The sequence below is a fragment of the Sylvia atricapilla genome, chromosome 15, assembly GCF_009819655.1.
Source record: "Sylvia atricapilla isolate bSylAtr1 chromosome 15, bSylAtr1.pri, whole genome shotgun sequence".
NCBI lineage: Eukaryota > Metazoa > Chordata > Aves > Passeriformes > Sylviidae > Sylvia > Sylvia atricapilla.
The window spans coordinates 14696338-14715678 of record NC_089154.1 but is presented as its reverse complement, the minus strand read 5'-3'; the positions used below and the strand labels follow the sequence as shown (position 1 = coordinate 14715678).

The 19341-nt window shown below is 36.3% G+C and overlaps 1 protein-coding gene across 1 annotated transcript in view; it reads left to right on the top strand.

The window, feature by feature from the left end:
- The window catches only part of SNX29 (sorting nexin 29), a 92565-nt gene that overhangs the window by 30255 nt on the left and 42969 nt on the right, over window positions 1–19341 (top strand). The window contains exons 14-18 of the mRNA XM_066330292.1: window positions 2138–2220; window positions 5151–5257; window positions 8738–8854; window positions 9693–9748; window positions 10666–10747. Coding sequence (XP_066186389.1) covers window positions 2138–2220; window positions 5151–5257; window positions 8738–8854; window positions 9693–9748; window positions 10666–10747 — 445 coding nt within the window. The remainder of the gene's footprint in view (window positions 1–2137; window positions 2221–5150; window positions 5258–8737; window positions 8855–9692; window positions 9749–10665; window positions 10748–19341) is intronic.

Here is a 19341-nt window from a genome sequence, read left to right as displayed (position 1 = left end):
AGGTTCTTCTATTGTTTGGATATTTCATACCTTTATAGTATTTCCTAAAAATGTTACCTTTTTTATCAAAACACAGACATCTCTTGGATTCTTGTAGTTTGTTTTGTTTTATTTCATTTTCTCCAGTGCTGAATTTGGGAATAAGACACTTTTCTGGAGTAAGCTTCACAGAAAGCACTTGCTACAATCTGATATTTGTGCCAGAACTTAATTACATTTAGGCCACTATACTTGAGATACATGAGAAATTGCTCATTTTCAAATTCTTTTCTTACCATGCTCATTTCACAGAAGCCCTAGAGAATTTTTATATGATTTTCAAGAAGCGTATGTGTGGTGGAGTTTTGTTTGGGTTTGTTTCCCTTTTTTTTTCTATTAAGATTTTAGAAAATAAAGTCCTATAAGGCCCCTTTGTCTGCAACAATGAAAAACAGGCAAGTACATGTTTCCTAAACACAAACTTGTTCTATGCTGCTGAAAAAATTCCCATTCTGACAGAAGTTATTTTCATGCAGGTGTTCTTACAATTCTAGTGAGAAATTTTTTTGCTTAGCTGTCATGGAATTTTTTCATTAATTAATTATTTAAGTTTGTTTTAATAGAGTCTGTAGGATTAAACTGTGTTTTTAATTTTTTTTTTCCCTTAACCTCAATGTCAGCATCTATCTCTAGTGGAAAAACCAGTTTATTCTCTTTGTAGTCTCAGAAATCAAAAATATCTTCAAATGCATAAAATCATCAAGGACTCTTAAAATTCGATCATTGAGCAATCAATAGCTTCTCAATTATTTAGCAACCTCCTACTAAAATGCTGAATAAAATTGAGGTAACAAAGTTCAGCAAATTGAATTGAAATCCATAGGAATGTGAATATTGTGCCAGCCAAGGCTCCTTGTGGGAGCAGTGTGGCATTGCTCACAGCAGCAGTTTGTCAGTGTATATATATATATATATATATATATGTGTGTATTTTATGTGTATGTGTGTGTATATCTAGTATGATAAGGACCATCAAACATAGCTACCTTTTTTTTTGACTATTTAAATTTTTAAAATAAATTCTAATTAATAAAATGACCTTTTTTTTTCCCCTTTTTTTTGGTGTTTCATCTATTTGCAGCTTTCTGTGCTGTGTTCCATGTCCAGGTTCCATAGTGCCTGGCCCAAATTTCCTCCTCTCTCTAAAGCCTTATGGGGTTCTCTGTGTGTGTGTTGTGCTGCATTTATGGCACTACATATTTCCACCTTCATATTTTCTTAAATAAGAACAAAAGTTATTTGAATTCACAGGCTGGAAACCCATTTTTGTTACATTTCTTCAGTATAAACTTTTCTGTCCTGCTTCCTTAGCTGAATGGGCTCAGACAGATAATTAAATTTTCCGATACGTGATTTGTCAGCTTTGTTTAAAATCAATCAGTTGGAGCCCTTTTTATTTCTGCCAAAATATAAGCTAAGGTGCTTAATGCTGTGAAGTGGAGCTGTGGTAGTACCTGGTTTGAATTCACACTCCAGAGAGAAGTGAGACAGGGACAGGCACTGAAATACCACAGCTGAAGGCATTAGCTCCATTTCTTCTCTTACGGTTTTCATTTAGGAATGGTTTGTGGAAACTTTTGCCGTGGATATTGTTGCCAAAGTGCTGCCACTTTCTTACCATGAGAAAGCCTGTTTCTAAAGCTGAATTATTATTTGCTTGTAGTTAGATGCAAACTAGTAAAATAATGATTTTTACATCATTTTACGTTGTCCATTCTGAATTTCCTTGTGCAGTATCCTGGCCTTGTGTTTTAGTTAAATGTTGATTTAGACAGACTGTGTAATTTGCTTGCCATCAGTGTACCATAGTATAGAAAATCTACACTAAACAATGATTGCAAAGTGTCTGATTATGAGATAATCTATTTCACTGATGTGTTTATGTGGTCCTGGAAAACTAATTTTCCTGCTACTCTGCTGCTGCTGTATTATTGAATGTGTAAGTTTTCTTTTTTTTCCCCTTGCATCATGGTGACACAACTTAGGTAAAGCTCATGATGACAAGAGAATCTGTTTATTTCCATTGAAAAGGACTTTGTATCTATTTTGAGAGGACAATAATATTTATTCATCTATTCTGGTTTTTTTTAATCAATAGAGAAAATGAGGTGCTAAAAGTGCAGCTTAAGAAGTACGTAGGAGCTGTCCAGATGCTCAGAAGAGAAGGTCAAACAGTGGAAGGTAAGGATAAAATGAAGGGAGGAGAAGAATCCATCCATGCACAGGGTTTGTTTTTTTGTATGCTGCCATTGAGGGAGTAATATCTCCCAAAAGTAAAAATAACTTATTTGAAATATTTTCCTGTTTAAAAAAAACACCGATGTAGATTTTTATACTTATTCTTACAGATAATTTTCTGGTAGTTGTTCACTTTTTTCAAGAAGAAATTTTCCAGGAAAAGCTGCCAGGTGAAAATTTAACTTAAATTAAAAAAAAAAAAAATCTATGAATTGATGTGATATTGGAATATAAAAATAAATGTAGTATCTCTGGCTTATCCTGTGTTTTGGAGATCAGTATTTGTGGACTGTTTGAAATAGACTCTGTACTGAGTAACAATGAGCAGATTTTATTTTTGATAGGAACAGAGTGAAGTTACCAGCAGTTCTACCTGTTTGTCTTCTGTGTTCTGTGACAGAAGCATCCATGAGGGGCTGAATTAATATCTTGAATCTAAATCACTCCTGGTGGGACTGGATTTCCACTCATTACAGAAGGTGTTCAGAGAGCTGCGGGGGATTTTCAGAAATTTTCAGAAATTGGCACCATCTGTCTTAATTTTTTTTTAATTGTGGATATTTTGGTGGTGTAAGTGGCTGTATGAATGAACACTACTGTTCTTAAGGGTTAGCCACTGTACTTCTCTGGAGTTTCAAAGCTTCATTCATCCCTAAAAGGATATTTGTTGGTGAGAACACATGTTTTTACTTCCGACTTTGCTGGAGTGTAGTGACTCACATTAAGAATTATTCACAAAAAGCATGGCTTAGGCTTCCTATAATAGCAGAAATTATCCTTCATTAGGTAGTGACAGTTCCCATGAAGAGTATAATTATAGGAAAAGAAAAGAAAATATTCCTAGGCTATAGCTATATTCCACTGTGTTAAAATTATGCAGATTAGTAAGTGATAAGAATAGAAACTGAGTGGGATGGTCAGATTTTAGAGATGAAAAAGTGGGATGGAACAGTACCAACATTTCTAAAAATGAACACACATATGCTTTATGCTGGAAAGATATTTAATCGATCCACAGTAATTTTCTATAATATTTATCACCAGTAAGCAGAATAAATTTCAGCTGCATGCAATATTTACAATAATTTTTTCTTACATTCGAACTTCACATGTTGAATTTCTATAAAAGGAAATTTTTTCCTTAGCTGCCATTGAAAATTTAGGTGAAATTTTAGTAGTACTGGGGTCTCTGACTCTAAGTACATAAGCATGTAAATAATCCCTGAGGACAAGCTGCAAAAAACAGGAGTGGAACAAGAGGAGTTCTTTGCTTTTACCAGATTTATAGAAACTATTGCACCCGTGGTTTGTATACACAATGAGTAATTTTAATAATAATTAATCTTCTGAATGGTATAAAAACAATTGTAGATTTTAGAATACAGATTTTCTGTGACTCTGTTTTGAAAGAGTCAGAATAAATTTGGCTTCTGCTGTTAGTTTTATCACTATAAATAATGAAGACTCTACATGTTTGCTACAATAATCAGATCAAATGCTATTCAGTATGGCTTTTAAATAGTTTCCTAAAATAATAAATGAAACTCAGCTTGATACTTTGCCTTGTGGAGACTTAAAAAGGCAAAAAAAACCCCACTCAGCAAATGTGATTATAAATAAATTACCCAAAAGTCAGAACTATCAGCTTTCAAAATGAGTGATCACTGCTGTAGCCTGGGCTGTTGGATATTGGTATTTAAATATTTAATAAATGAGCATCTTGATTTCTCAGCCATCAGTAGGACTTGGCTCTGTACCATTTTTTAAACCTGCTTAGATAGAATATTTCTATAAAAATGCTGATCTTAGAAGTCTGAGTGAAGAATTTAAAGCAACATTTATGAGAAGATGATCTTAAAAAAATAGCTTTCAAATTCACTTAAATAATAATAATAATCTTCTAAAATTCTTCCCCAAGGCAAAAATCAATTCCCAGGCTCAAGAATATTTAGTCAGATAAATTATGATCTCTCCTGTCTACCTTATGGTGGTTGTATTTAAATTCAGATTTTTGAAGAATGGGGAAATAGTTTATTCAACTTCTCTTCTCTTAGGGCTTTACTTTTTTGTGCTAACTTATTTTCTTAGAAATTTGTGAGCTATGAGGAAAAATTGGATTGGATTTTGTGTGACTTGGAGGAGATTTACTCAGAATAGGCCTGAAAGTGATCTTCAAATTTGTAAATGATGGCTGGGAACAGTTACAGAATAATTTGTAGTTTTCATTCACTACAGCTCAAAGGAGAATACTGGGCTGATGTGGCAGGTGAGGGAAGTTTGATTGGCTATCAGGAAAACCTTTGTGAGAAGAATACTTAAATTTAAATAAGTTATGCATGTTATCTCCCTTCTTGGACGTTTTTAGGAAGAAATTAGACCATTAACTGTCAGGAATGGAATAACTCCAGCTGATTCTGCTTGATGCAAAATCATGAAATACTGGATGAAGTATGAAATGTTCATTCTCAGCCCTATTTTCTGTAATTTCTATGATTTGTAAGCAGTTTGTGCAAGTAATATGTGATGCTGTTTTAGAAACCCAGTATAAAAAAAGGCTTGAAAGAGAAGTGTAAGCTTAGTTTTAGAAGAATTTGGGCAGGAATTGCAGGAACTACCTACATTAGACCTCTAGTCACAGAACAGCCAAATGCTTTTGGTTGACATTTTTTTACTGTTAAGATTCCAGTCTAAATATTTCTTACAAAAAAAGATCCCTGCAGTATCTATATTTTGGTACTTGTAATAGTGCTTAATATTATGGTCTGCTCCAATGTTTTAAATAACTGTTTCTTTTAGAGCTATTATTTCTAAACAGGGTGCCTTGGATGTTTATGGAATTCAACTTTTTAATTTGAGGTGTCTCTTTGTTACAGTTCTGCCAAACATTTGGAGCACTGATGGTGAATTTACAATTCCAGAGCAAAAGCAAGTAGAAAACAATGAGGAACTGGCCAGCTCTTATGAAAGGAAATTGATTGAGGTAAAGTTTGTACTGCACAGATTTTATGGAATTGTAATTGCAAAACAAGGTTTGAAGCTTGAATAGTTTCTTTGCTTAGTTATTTTTTTCCCCTCAGGAATGTCAAAGAAAAATCTGATTTTTTTCCTTTAAAAATAAAAAACCCCTCAGATAATTAAAAGTACTTTTCCTAACAGGGTTACACTTTTATATGCTGATATAAATTTGAATACAAATCATTTTTAAGACAGAAGTAATGAAATTTAGTATCTAATTGCAATGAAACATTAGTATCTAATACCCATATCTGCTATTAAATATTAAAAGAACATTTTTATAAAAAGTAAAACAATTCTCTATATGTTCCTCTTGCCCAAAATATCCTGAAATTGGATACCCACATTAACTGCTCAACATGAAGATGACTAAAAATGCAGGTCATGGATCAAAAAACTTCACACAGTTCTTCTAAAACATTCATACTTGGATATCCTTTCCTCAGAGGACCATGTGAAATTAATTCCCCCCCTAATGCCTCCCTTTGGTGGAGTTCTCCCTCCTTTCCTCTGTGCAGTTTGTCCTGTGTGCTCAGGAGTTTGTGGCAGTGTCAGTGATGGATGTACCCACAGGAAAAGCTTTTTTGCCAGTGATATTGGGGAGAGGGGCACTATAATCTGTTGCATTTATTGGTCTCCAACAGTATCTTCACCTACTCCAAACAGGATGTAACCCCTGTGATAACTCTTTTTTAAGGTTCTGAGCCTGGCAAACAGTGTCAGTCTCAGTGAACACTGGACACAACTGACAGAAAGTTATATGAAGTCTCAGTTGCAAACAATTAAAAAAAATTCTTGGGTTCCAATAAAACACTCTGTAAGAAAATTACTAATTTTTTTTTATTGTAGCAAGTTTTTATTTATTTAAATTTTATTGTTGCACTGTTGTTAAATGTCTTTTTCCCTATCTAGAAATGTGTCCTTCCAAGACAGATTGTACTATGAGGTGCTTAGTGAAACATTCCTGGCCTGTTTGAAGTTAACTGCTTTGCTGTGAAACATGAAGTGATATTTTCTTTGTCATTTCTCTGCAGACTGCTCTCCAGTGTGCTCATGCTGGGCAGTGTAACTGCAGTACTCTCAGGCACTTGGCTTTTCTTTTGACAGCTCCAAAGAGTTCTCTTAGTGTGGAGCCTCAAGTGTTTATTTTAGCCTCACTTCACCTTCCTGAGGAGGGTTTGGTTTCTTTAAACTGGAGCAAATCTAAATGATCCTCTGTCCAAGGGGAACTGCATTTATTTATACTTTATTTTTTCACTTGAAGCGTATTGTTATGAAGAAAAATGCTGTGAAGATGATTGAAGTGCCAGCAGGGAAATTTATTGCTTAAGCTTCATTGTGGATTGAATAAAGGAAGATGTGAGTCTATTAAAATGTCACTGAAAGGATATAGTTATAAGGAGACCTCTTTATTGTTTTAGCAGACTTTGATGCAGGAAAACTTAAATTAATATGGTTATTCATTGCTCCTTTTGATTTGCTGTGATGGTAATGCATTTTTCTTCGCCAAGGAAAAGTATTGAAGTAAGTTAGTTGCTAATAAGTGATACCTGCCAGTTGTCCTTTTGATAATACAGAACAAGTGATTCGGTGTTTTATTTGCTGCTAAATTTCCTTTTTGTTATTTACCTTTGCTAGGGATACTTATAAATTTTTGCATTACTTGTAGTGTTTTGAGAGAGTTGTTGAATTTACATATTAATTGAGTCTGCAAGTAGAAGGTTATTTCAAGGACATCCAAACCAGAGAGAGACAAAAACATAGTCACATATGAGTCTGGAGTTTGTTCTTCTGATACACAGGCCCTGAAAAATCAAACATGTTTTCAAATATGCAAACTACTGAGATTTGTGTCCACCTGTAAATTCTGATACTGCTTTTGATAACCAGCAGTATTGCAGCTTTTCTCTGTGAATTTGCAGCTGGTTGTGTGCTGTATGTCTGTATCTGAAATGCAAGGAAGTTCTGCCTTCCAGCCCGTGCTGTGTGGAATTACCAGTGACCTGCCAATATGAACCTGGTGTTCTTAAAAGTTACACCACCCACTTTAAATTGGAATTAGTGGTTAAGCTTGTATGGAAAATGATTTATCTAGAGTTAATAGTATTATGTTATTGTTTTCTCTAGTATATGGTTGGTGTGGTTTAGCTCTCTTTTGCATGTATGTTACAGTGATGGATTACTGGATTTGAAGGACTCCCTCTAATATAAAAAGAAATTGGAAAATAATGCTTGAAGTTCACCTCCCGAATTTTTTTTGTTAATTATTTTTAACCAATGGTGTCAGATCCTGGCTTGTCAAAATGAAGCTGGTTTTTTTCTGTTTGCTTTGATTCTGTGAAGGCTGCAGGTTTGTGTGGAACAAAGCACAAAATCGACTGAATTCAGCTGTTTTATTTGGGGGAAACTTCCCTGGGGAAGAGGGAGAAGGCAGGGTAATTCAAGGAAAGGAAGTAGTAAAATTCACAGACAGTAATGAACTGCTTCCAGGAGGGAATCTATGAACTCTTAAGAGATCTGGCAGTAGTTCAAGTCCCTGTGCTATTGTTGAGGTGCCTGGATTGAAATCCTTGTTGTTCAGCTGTGCCTTCATGCTGCTCCCCTGCTGCCTCTGCTGCTCCCCAGCTCTGTGAGGAGTGTGAGGAGGAGGAGGAGGCATTCCAGGAGTTGCTGTGACTGAGGAACAGGTTTAACCTTGCTGCTGGGGAGAGACCCAGCAGTGCCCACTGTGTTCATCTGACTGCAGGAACTTTCCATCCTTCCCTCTCCCCCAGCCCCTGGCACCCTCAGAACATGCTGCATCACTTGCTGCTTTCTTGATTTAAAATGCAGAGCACAGGCACACTCAGTGTCCAAAGAGGCCACTCTCTACCTGTGAGAACAACCTGGGCCACAGCCTGACTCTGGAGTTTAGACTCCTCTCACCTCTCACAGATTTGTCTGACTTCTACCTCCAGTCCTATTAAAACTCCCAACTAAGAGTGAGGAATACCTCATATAATGAGGTATTATTATGTTGAGGAATACCTCAACGTAATTCTCTTACGAATTATTGACAAAGTTTAATGCAGTTTGTGCATTTTGCAGAACTCCCAGTTCAAAATATTGTGATTAGTTTGTACCTGTTGAGTGCTGCGTTCATCAAAGAATTAAACCGAGAACAGAAGTCAATGAGTGTTTTATTAGAATCAGTTGTCATGGGATTTTGAGTGATAGGAATAAAATTTGACATGAAGTTGTGTTTTTTCCTATTCAATTCAACATCAAAACTACAATTTCAAGGCATGAGTCAAAATTATAGCAATATCTGTTCTTAATGATCTGTTCAAACGAATGCATTAGCAGCACTTGGAGAGTCTGGTGAAAAGAAATTGATATACATGTGAGAAATTCCTTTTTTTTTCCCCCATTCAGACCACAAGTATCCCTTGGCTTTGCTTTGCAGGTGGCTGAGATGCACGGAGAGCTGATTGAGTTCAACGAGAGGCTGCACCGTGCTCTGATGGCCAAGGAAGCTCTGGTGTTCCAGATGAGACAGGAGCTGATTGATCTGAGGGGGCCGGTGGGTGTTTGGTGATGGCACTGCAGAATATCCTCTGGGGCAGGCTCAAACATTGCCACTCATGGTGCAATATCTGTCAGCCTGTGAGAAATAACAGATCTGTGAAGAATTGGCTTTGCACAGCTCCTTTCCTCTTAACTGTTCCAGATTATGTTTTACGTTTCACATTTTCCTTTTAAAATAACACACCCTTATGTGTTTATTCTAGCTATAAAATCAAGTAAAAAGCTATTCTTCAGTTTTAAATGCTCTTGCAATCTGGTTTTCTAACAGCTACTACTTCCTTTGATTCTGCAGGTCCATCCTTGCATCGTTATGAATGTTGATTAATACATTACAAAACATTAATTCAATTACAAAACATTATATAGTGTTTTGTAAGAGCATGGCTGAAATAAAATGCTCACGTGTCCTTCCCTTCATGGAATATTGGCTGTAAAAGAAAGTGATCAGTAGGTTTTATGTGCTTTGTGTTTTCCCATAAATTGCTTTTACACACAAAGTACTTTGTTTCAGCATCCTTTGCTCATAAAGCCCTAATAATGATACTCTTTCCTGCATTTTCTGTGTCTTTCAAAATTACATGCTTTTACAAACCCCACACTGTTCATTGTTTTTTTACAAAACTGTAGCAAACTCTAGCATAAAGGACTCACAAGGGTGACATTGTTCACAATCTTCTTGCAGGATTTTGTTTTTTTATTGCTTGTCAGTAATAGTTTTTATTGGTATTTATAAAAATTAAATGTTGAATTGTAATTTCCTTATAATATTATGTTTTCTTAATTGAAAACATAATAGACACTGTGTGGAAATTATTTCTGTTTTGTAAATACAGGTCCCTGGAGATTTGAGTCAAACATCTGAAGATCAGAGTTTGTCAGATTTTGAAATGTAAGTTTCATAATTGATAAATTTTTCTCTTCATCCTGTCTCTGGGAAAGGAGAATAAGCAAACAGAGTCAATAATTTGCTTCTCCTATATTATTTCCAATAACTGCAGAGCTGTGGTGTTCCATTATTAAAAACTATGGAGAGCTGCACCAGTGCCCCAGTGTAGTTAATAACGCTGAACTCAAGCAGTTTAGATTTAGGAAGATTCCCTGGGAGTGCATTTTAAGTGTCTTGGTTTTCTGCCAAAGCACCAAAAAGTTACTGGTTTTAGTGCTTTGGGTTTGATGGGTGCTGGGTGCAATTCCTCATGTGATGGCCTTCCTCATTTTTACAGAATAACTCTTACAAAAAACCCAAAACCTCCCCAAACAACCCACCCCAGATCATTCTAGACTGTTGTGGTTTGGAATTTGGCCTTTAATAGCAAACTAATGAATCTTGCTTTTGTGGATGAGGGGTTTAAAATGTAGCTGATGTGTTTGAATCATGGAAATTTAGAAATGGATGACGAAGAGTGGATGGAAATGGCTTCTGCATAATTGTGCTCTGCTCTTCTGTTATTTAATGAACTTTACCTGAGGCTTGTGGCTGAAAATGTTGAATTTGTTCAAGTGAATAATTTTTGCTTCATGTGTATAATCAAATGTTGTCAAATGCATGCTGTGAAAAAAAAAAACCCCAAACCCCAGAAAACCTGCAGAAGGAATTGTTTCAGTTGGGTTAATTTTAGGGAACATTTTTAGATTCAGAACATATAAAAAGTTCAGGCAGAACTCCAATTTTTCTGTTACTTCATTTGAAATTTAGTTTCTTTGTTGATGACTTTGATCATTATCTAAATCACTGCAGGTAGTTGCTTTGCAATTCTTATACCTAAATACGATTCCCTGTTTTAAGGTTATTTTTCTCCTCTGCAGATCAAATCGTGCTCTTATTAATGTTTGGATTCCCTCAGTGTTTCTGCGTGGAAAAGCTGCCAATGCATTCCATGTTTATCAGGTGAGTGAGCCAGCTTTAACAGGGATTTTGAGTTTTAAGTTTCTAACTGAAATAGCACATTTTAATAATTTAAAGCTCTCCGTATAATTTCATTAGAGATCAGCTAATGAGCAGCAGCAGTAGCTTCATATATATTCATCCACAGGATTGTGTTGATTATTCAAATAGCATATTTTGAGGGTTGTCTTTTAGGAGTTTAATACTTTAAAAGCATGCTAATAAGATGACTCCACTGGTCAGGAAGTGTAACAATTCAATATTAATCAGTAACACCTTCTTCAGTGTGCATGTACATCTTTTACTCCAGTTTTGGGGATAACAAGGACCACAGACATTGCCTGACAGACAGACAGATGGGGTTTATTGTGGTAGCTCACTTGAAAACGTCTTGAATAATGAAACAATTCTTCACTGTGTGTTATTGAACGTGCTCACGTTGTGTTCTGCCTCAGGCAGCTCTGAATTTAGGGGTTTGTGCTCCAGCCTGACTTGTAGTTGAAGCATTGAAATTTTATACTGTTCCTTGATTGCTGGATTCTTGGTTTCAGAGCAGTGACATCCTCCATGGATAGAATGGCAGGGTGAGCTTCAAACACTCTCCAGTGTGCTCTCCCAGGCTGTTTGTATTTCTTTATTTGTGGATTGTTAGCAGCTGCAAAATTTCCCCACTTTTGTTTCAGCCACACGTACTTAGTTCTGAAGCAGATTGTAGAAGCTTTTAACATTCTTCTCACTCTGAATGATGGGTTTTTTTGGTAGAATTTTGAATCATTTATGAAGTGTTGGCAGGTAGTTGAAAAATACAGGAAAATAGCCACCTTTCGGTCAGTACAAGACAATGAAAAATAAGACTTGAGGTAATGGAAAGAAAAGCCACCAGGATGGGAGCAGTGAGGAATTTGTTCAAAAGCATTGACTAATCAATCAGATTGAGATGCACAGGTGTGTGAAAACCCAACTTGTTGACAAGTGTAATTATTTCTGTCTTTCTGGCTTTCACATATTTCTCCACTCTGCTGTTAGTGGCTACACATTCTCAAACCCAGACACGAGTCTGCCAACACAGGAATTCTTAAAAGCATCGGTATCTCACCCCACCTGTTACTCTAATGATGTGGCAGTTCCATGTCTAAACCACCAGAGTCTTTTAATAATTAAGAGAAAAAACAAGCAGGAATTTTCTGTAGAAATGACTTAAAATTTCTATAATTCTTCTTAAGCTTTGATCATGGCACCTGCTGAGCTCTTTCCTTATGGAAGAATATATGAATCTCATTCCTGCCAGTTTTGGTCTCAGTAGCAGGAGTGTCACTGCCCCTGTGCATGTGAAAAATAAGTATTTTCCCAAAGAGACTTACACAACTGTGATGAAACATTTGAAGTGAGTGGCACCTCTCTGATCAATTATACAGCCATGTGCTTGCTGAATATATATTTTACATTTTATAGTGTCCAGGAAAGCATTAATTTAGAAAACTTCAGAATAGCTTCAATAAAAGCACTGTGCATTTATCTTATTACATCTCTGCCAAAACATGTGCTCCTGATTACAGAGAATTGGATTCAGTGTTGGAATAGTGGAAGAGGATATTTCCCAGTCTTCCAGTATGTCCTAAACAGACCCAGACTGGGAGTCCGATTAGAATAAATGATTGAGCTCATTTCTGAGAGTCCTTTTATTCGTAGTAAACTGTCTTATTTTTACTGCCTTATCATTTATCTCTCCAATGGCAGAAAATTAAAATGAATGTATAGCACTTTGTATCAGCTACATGAGGAAGGACTTGTGGTGTATCAATATCAAGGAAAGTAGCAATATTGCAGAATGTTGCTGTGAGTGAGGTTATTACCAATACCTTTTGGAGTTCACATTTCTCTGGGAGAACCTGAGTGAAGGGATGTAAAAACTGGTTCTTGGTTCTGCTGGTTAATGCTGAGAAAAAGACATGAAACGAACTTTGGAAAAAGCTGAAGTGTGCCAGCTGGAACAGACAAAGTTTTTAAAATTTTGGTTTGCTTAGGGATGATTTTTAGGTATGCTAAAGGCTCGTGACTGTACTTAAATATAATTAGAAATTAGCCCTCAGGTGCTTAACCCAAGTGAAAATCAGATCATACATGTGATGCTATCAAGGTAAATGAGGGTGCTCCAAAATGGCCTGAGCCTTGGCCTTTGCTTTTCCAAAGGCAGTTCATGGGAGTTTCTGAGATGGTTTGATCCCTTCTGCATCTTCTGTTATTAGAAGGCAGAAGAGGTTGTCCTCCTCTCCCCTCCTCTGCTGAGCCTCACCTTGTTAACCTTTGCTGATTTGGAATTGTGTGTCCCTGGAGCACTTCACTTGATGGAGAGGGCAGCACTGTGCCAGGGAAGAGCTGCAGTGTCACATGTCACACTTATTGCTGCTGCACTTTAGAATTGTTGTGCCTCTTCTCTCCCTTTTTGCTTATAAATGGGTATTTTATAGCAGAAAATAAATTACTGTGTACATATCACTTGCCTTGGAAATGGCCAGAAGAGGGTGGAAGCAACTGCAGAGCATCTCAAGTAGTTTGTAAAATTATGAACCCATCAGTTCCACAGTGTCTGTTATCTGTTTTCATGGACTTAAAAAAGCTTTTGAAGAATGTAAGAATTAGGAAAAATAAATATCAGTTGCTGTGCTTCTTCGAAATCATTGGTAATTTTGCACTTGTGCTTCTTAAACCATGAAGAGAAATTAATGACATATTAATTTGCATATCAGGAGAGCCTGACCTATGACAGGACAAGAATAGACTCCTGCAAGGGTTTTCTTCTTGTGCTTGCTTTTTAAAATTTAATTTTATGTTTTCGAATTTAATGTAGATTTTTGATGCTGTTTTGAAGGGCATTTCAAAGCCTTTTTTTTTTTTTTTTGTGTCACGTTAGCATCTGTTTTGGATATTCAAAATCAGTGCATTTTTCATCCCTAAAAAACCCCCAGATGTTGCTCCTCAGTAAATATAGCAGGAAAAGTTTCCAGCACCAGCACACTTGTCAGATAGTTTCAACCCTCAAATAGTTTCTTTAATTTCTATTAAGGATTAAGGCTTCTGAACAAGCTCAGAAATAAGACTCTGAAAGCAAGCAGCATTTCATAATGAATCCTATTAGATGTGGAAATTTCAATCAGCCCTCTGTATTTGTAGAGTTACACTGCACTCTTGCAGTAATGTTTAACTGGCAGAATTAACTGGTTATGAATCTTGAGGATTTCCAAACAAGCTCTGGAAACGTGGCCAAATTTCATGCTCAATTTGAATGGCTGAGTTCAAGGGGACAGTTGTGAGCAGCAGATAATTCAGTGCCCCAGTTTAGCACTATCTGTTACTGTCTTAAAAATTAACAGGGCTGTGGATCCTTATCATTCAACTCTGGATGTTACAACAGTTATAAATTGTGTATAAATTTTAGGGGAAAAGCTATTTAGAACTGGATGTGCACTTACTGAGTTCAATTAAAAATATTTTTTTCACTTGTCTTCTCAGAATATAAAATAGTAACAGAAAAAAAATGCATATTTTATAATCTCTGTTCACCATGGAGTTATGGGTTATTCTCATTCTGGATTATTCCTTGTGGAGAAGAGCAGACTGTCTGTTTTAAATGAAATGCCAGTCGCAGATCTCGTTGAATAAATAAAGCATAAATCTCCACATGCAATGCACCAGGAATTCAAAGGTGAAATAGCTGAAAAGTGACTGATAAATAGCTTCTGGCTTGCATACCACAGATTTTGAAGCAGCTAATCTGACATAATTTTTAAAAGGATTTAAAGAGGTCTAAAACCCAAAATTGTTAGAAATTATTAGGAAAGGGATAGACAAATAGAAAACACTATTATGCTGTGTATAATCTCTGGTTTATCTGTGTGCAGTTGTACTCCTCTTCAAAGAAACAGATCAACTGCAAATAATATGGTAAAAAAAAAAAAAAAAAAAAAAAAAAAAAAAAAAAAAAAAAAAAAAAAAAAAAAAAAAAAAAAAAAAAAAAAAGGATTTTTCACTGGAGGAGCATATTAGAAATTCCCAGCCAGCGTGAAAGGCAGCTGAGAGGGGAATACAATAGCAATCTTTCAAATCCTGAAGGGAATGGAGACATTTTTAACTGTTTCAAAATGCAAATTGGAGCATCCATTTCAACTATTGCCTTGCAATTTCAAAACAAGTGCATGACAGTGGTTTTCTCCACAATGTATAATTGGGGGTAATAATGGAAGTTTTTGTGGGTCTAGAAAATAATTGAGCTAATTAAATTGAAGAAAAATCAATCCAGACACAAAGATGTGACTTCTTTCCAAGGGAGTCCCTGGACAGTGATATTTTGGAGTAGTAAATACCACTACACCTTGTGGTGTTCATATTTAAGTGTTCTGGATAAAATACATTTCATAATTCTCCAAGGAATTTTCTGAACTATTGAGATCAGTGTGCCTTGCTGTGAGAGCAAGGTGCAAGAAACTTGGAGGCAATTTTAACAAAACATGAGTTGCCTTTGTAATGTTATGCTAATAATGACTAATTTAGTCCTAAAATGGAAATATTCTGTATGATGATGAAATATCTTTCCTTCCAACTGATGCTTATCTTCTGTACACACCAAGCTCATTCTAAATGTTTTCAGAGCACATCCTCTCTCTTTTCTCTTGCTCAATTTGTTTCTCTTCAGGTTTAGATCTTGACTCCTGTCTTGCCATTCATTAGCACTGACAGATTACTAGTACAATTAATTTTGCACCTGAGTAGAAAAAATTAATTAGATGACCAGTTGATATCTTTGATATTACCATTCCATAAATCATAAGGATTGTTTGGACCTCATTGGATGAAATTATCCAGGTTGTTCCAGCAAGAACATTAGGCAGTCATCCAAAACAAGGGTCAGAGGTTTATTCTCTTCCAAAGTTTCTAATGGCTATTGCTGTGTGGGAGAGTGATTAGTTATAAACATTACAGGACTGCCAGATATGGAGAAATTCAGTTGTTTTGTTCAAAGTCACAGGAAGCCTACTCTGTTACACAATTTAAATATTAGGTGGCTTTTTAAGGCCAGGGTCATAGTGGCAAAAGTCTTCCCTTCCAAACAACCTGTTTTCTTCTAGTTTCTTTAGGTTGCTTTCTGATGACTATTTGTGATCTCTGCAGTTTGATGCCCTTCTTCTTTGTGTGGCAGATATTGCTCACTCAGCCTACCATTAGAAAATAATTTCTTGTCTAATATATTCGTGGGCATGTAGACAGAATCCAGATCAGAATTTAAAAAAAAAAAAGTTGCATTTTCATTTTACCTCTAGATGGTGATAGATGCAGTTTCTTCGTGTGTGAAGCAAGCTGATTATTGCAGTAATATTATTTTGTCATATTTCTCAACTGTAGAGTATCTTTATTTTCTGTGTACATATAGATTCCACTTTCCTGTGAAGTGTACAGCAAATGCCATTAGTCATGCCTTTTGTTGCTATAATTACCAATGCCTGGCACTTAAGATAATGAAACTGAGATTTTATGATTCCTAAAGTGATATCAATATTTAAATGGCTTCTTGCAAATCCGCCTTGTTTGCAGAGCAGTGAACACTTTACATTATAAACCAAATAAGTTTAAAGATTAATATGCTAATCAGACAACTGTTGCTATTTGCATATAAATAGGACACCCTAAGACTATAATCAATAAACATTTCTTACAGTTTCTTTATTCCTTTGATTATCTTCAGTCTTGCTGTTTAGTATTGACTGACATATTTGCTTGTAATATTGCTTTTTATATTACTTCAAATGATGTTTTAAAACCTGATGCTTTCCTCTGCACTACTTCTGTGAAGGAAGACAATACACTCTGCTATGAAAGGGCTTTTATCACAGGGTTATTCAGTTGGAAAACGCCTCTAAGATCGAGTCCAGCAGTTCCTCAGGTGGTGATGCCAAGGCCACCACTCACCCATGTCCCCAAGAAGCCACATCCTCATGGCATTTCAATTCTTCCAGGTATGGTGGCTCCACTCCTGGGGTGGGCAGCCTGTGCTGGCCAGCCCCTTCCAGGAAGAAGTTGTTCCCTAACATTCAGTGTAAATCTCCCCTGGCACAGCCTGAGGCTGTTTCCCCTTGTCCTCTCCCTGATCCCTGATCCCCACCTGGCTCCAGGCTCCTCTCAGGGAGTTGGGGAGAGTGTGGATCTTCCCCCTGAGCCTCCTTTTCTCCAGCTCCATCAGCTGCTCCCCACTGGACCCTTCCCCAGCTCTGTTCCCTGCTCTGGACACTGCCAGCCCCTCGCTGTCCCTGCACTGGAGGGGGAGGAATTTACACAGAAAAACACCATAAAAGATGGAGGAGAACAGTCTCTGATACCCCAAAATTGAGGAGGACAGTGCCCAGGAAATACTTGGAGTGGGAGATGAAGCAGGGAAGGCAGAGTCCAGGATCCGCCTGTTGACCTTGAAGTTAATTGCGAGCCAATTAACCTTGGCTTGGTTTTCCTCAAAGGTTGAAATTGGACTGGCAATTAGGAGTTGGAAGGTAAGTGACAAACTAAACCCCAAAAATTAAGCCCTAAGTTGCATTTTATTTTCCTGATTTGTGAGGAATTGGATGACTTCAGCAGCTGCAGCACTAAGCAGGCAAAAAGAAGAAATAAATAGTCTTCTAATCATATTCCATTTCAGTGCAGCTAAGGGCAAGTAGAGAAGAAAATGAACTGGAATGATTGGGAGAATTTGAAAGAAAGATGTGGCTCATGGCATTCTCAGAGTGATTTGAGAGTTTGTGAGCCAGAGAGGCTGAATATCCCACTTTTTCTGCAGTGGGACCCAAGGCTGTATCAAAGAAGCATAAAGCTGAAAATTTTTTTAATAACTGAGATGGAGGAAGTATACAAAGATGAGATCAGTCCTTGGAGACTTCTGTAACTATTTTTTTGTTCTAAAAGAAACAGAATTACACTTTACTACATTGATTTGTTTATTGAAGTGCTGGATGCAAAAAATCCTAAGAAAGTAGAATTTCTATTTTCAGATTATTTTATAACTACTGCAGAAAGAAGCAAATAATTTATATTCACTAAATATCTAAAAGAAATACTCGTTCTGTTAGATATTTTAGAAACTGATGGATGAGATAGCCTCCTTTCTCTTGAGCACCCAAAATATTCTGTTTGGAGAAAAAGGCAGCTCTATTGTCATTTTACCTATTTTCTCTTCTGCAGAAACCTCTTTCCCTGCAGTGGTTGTCATGCATTGCAATGACTGTACGGTTCAAAGTGCATGTTTGTGAAATGACATTAATTATCTTGGCTTATTATAAGTCATATTTCACTGTCAAAAGGAGCATATTATGCTATTGAGTGATTTTTTTTTTGGTGTTGATTTGATTTGGATATAAAAAGACAAAAAAATATTGATTCAAGAGCAAAAGTAGAGGCAGTGCTGCCTTTATTTTCTAGTGGCCAGCCACTTCAGTGCTGTCTCGGTGTGTAGAAGCAGAACTGTGACTGCAGAAGCCCAGTGATCATTTCTCTGCATGTCTGTAATGGGGTGGATAAGCCTAAAATGTGTGACATTGTCCTCTTCAGTGGAACAATTTTGGCTGTTTTTAAGGTTCCTGCTTTGATCTGTGTTGTGTCATATATTTGACATTGTACTGTTCATTTTTATGAACAACGTAGCAGAAACTTGAAGATTTAACAAGAATTATATTCGAGTATTTGTGGTCTTTGTGCAAGTGGGTAAAATGGTCATATTAAAATAAAAGCTTATTCACTCTAATTCCTGTTGTGTCTCTGAGACACAAAAATCTGCTCCTATCACAGCTGAAAAGTTTCATTGTTCCATTTGTTTTTCATTATGCAGAAAATTCTTAAATTGGATCGTTTTCAAAGGGGGAACTTAGCCATAAATGCAGGCCTGCAGCTGTCTCAAAATATAACTTGCATTTGTATTCATTTCTCACACTTCAGAGGTAACTTTGGAGAATTGAGCTTGAATTTATATTCTTAACAGAATCCCATTGTCCTGAAGTGAAATGAAACTGATTTTTTTTTTCATGAATACTTCTTACTTCTATATGTTTTGAGTGCGGAAATACATAATTTTGATAAAACCTGAGGAGATGGAAATACATTACTCCCATTTCATAGTGTGCTTTTCTAACAGGAAATGAGGTATTTCCAATCCCCCGAAAACAGTTATTTCTTAAATGGTAAACTACAATCAAAATCTCTTTAACTTCATGTTCCTGAAGAATTGAGATGTACATTAAAGTTGATCTGGAGTTTTAAGTTACAGACTTAGTTTTAAGCCTATAACTATGGACCAGTGGTTCTCCAAGATTTGTGGTGTTATTTAAAGGCAAATGTAAGGGAAATATTCACCAGTCAAGCTTAGCTGAGTTAGCATCAAAAAATAATGGTGCCAATTAGCATTAGTTTTGTGTTCATGCTGATTACATTGTCCCTATCAAACCAGTTGCTAATTTTCCTTTTTTTGTTGTCACATGCTTGGGCATTGATTTGAAAGTATGCAACAAACAAGAGGATCTCCAGAAAACCCTTTTTTATTTGTGAGGGAAAGGATGTTGGAAATA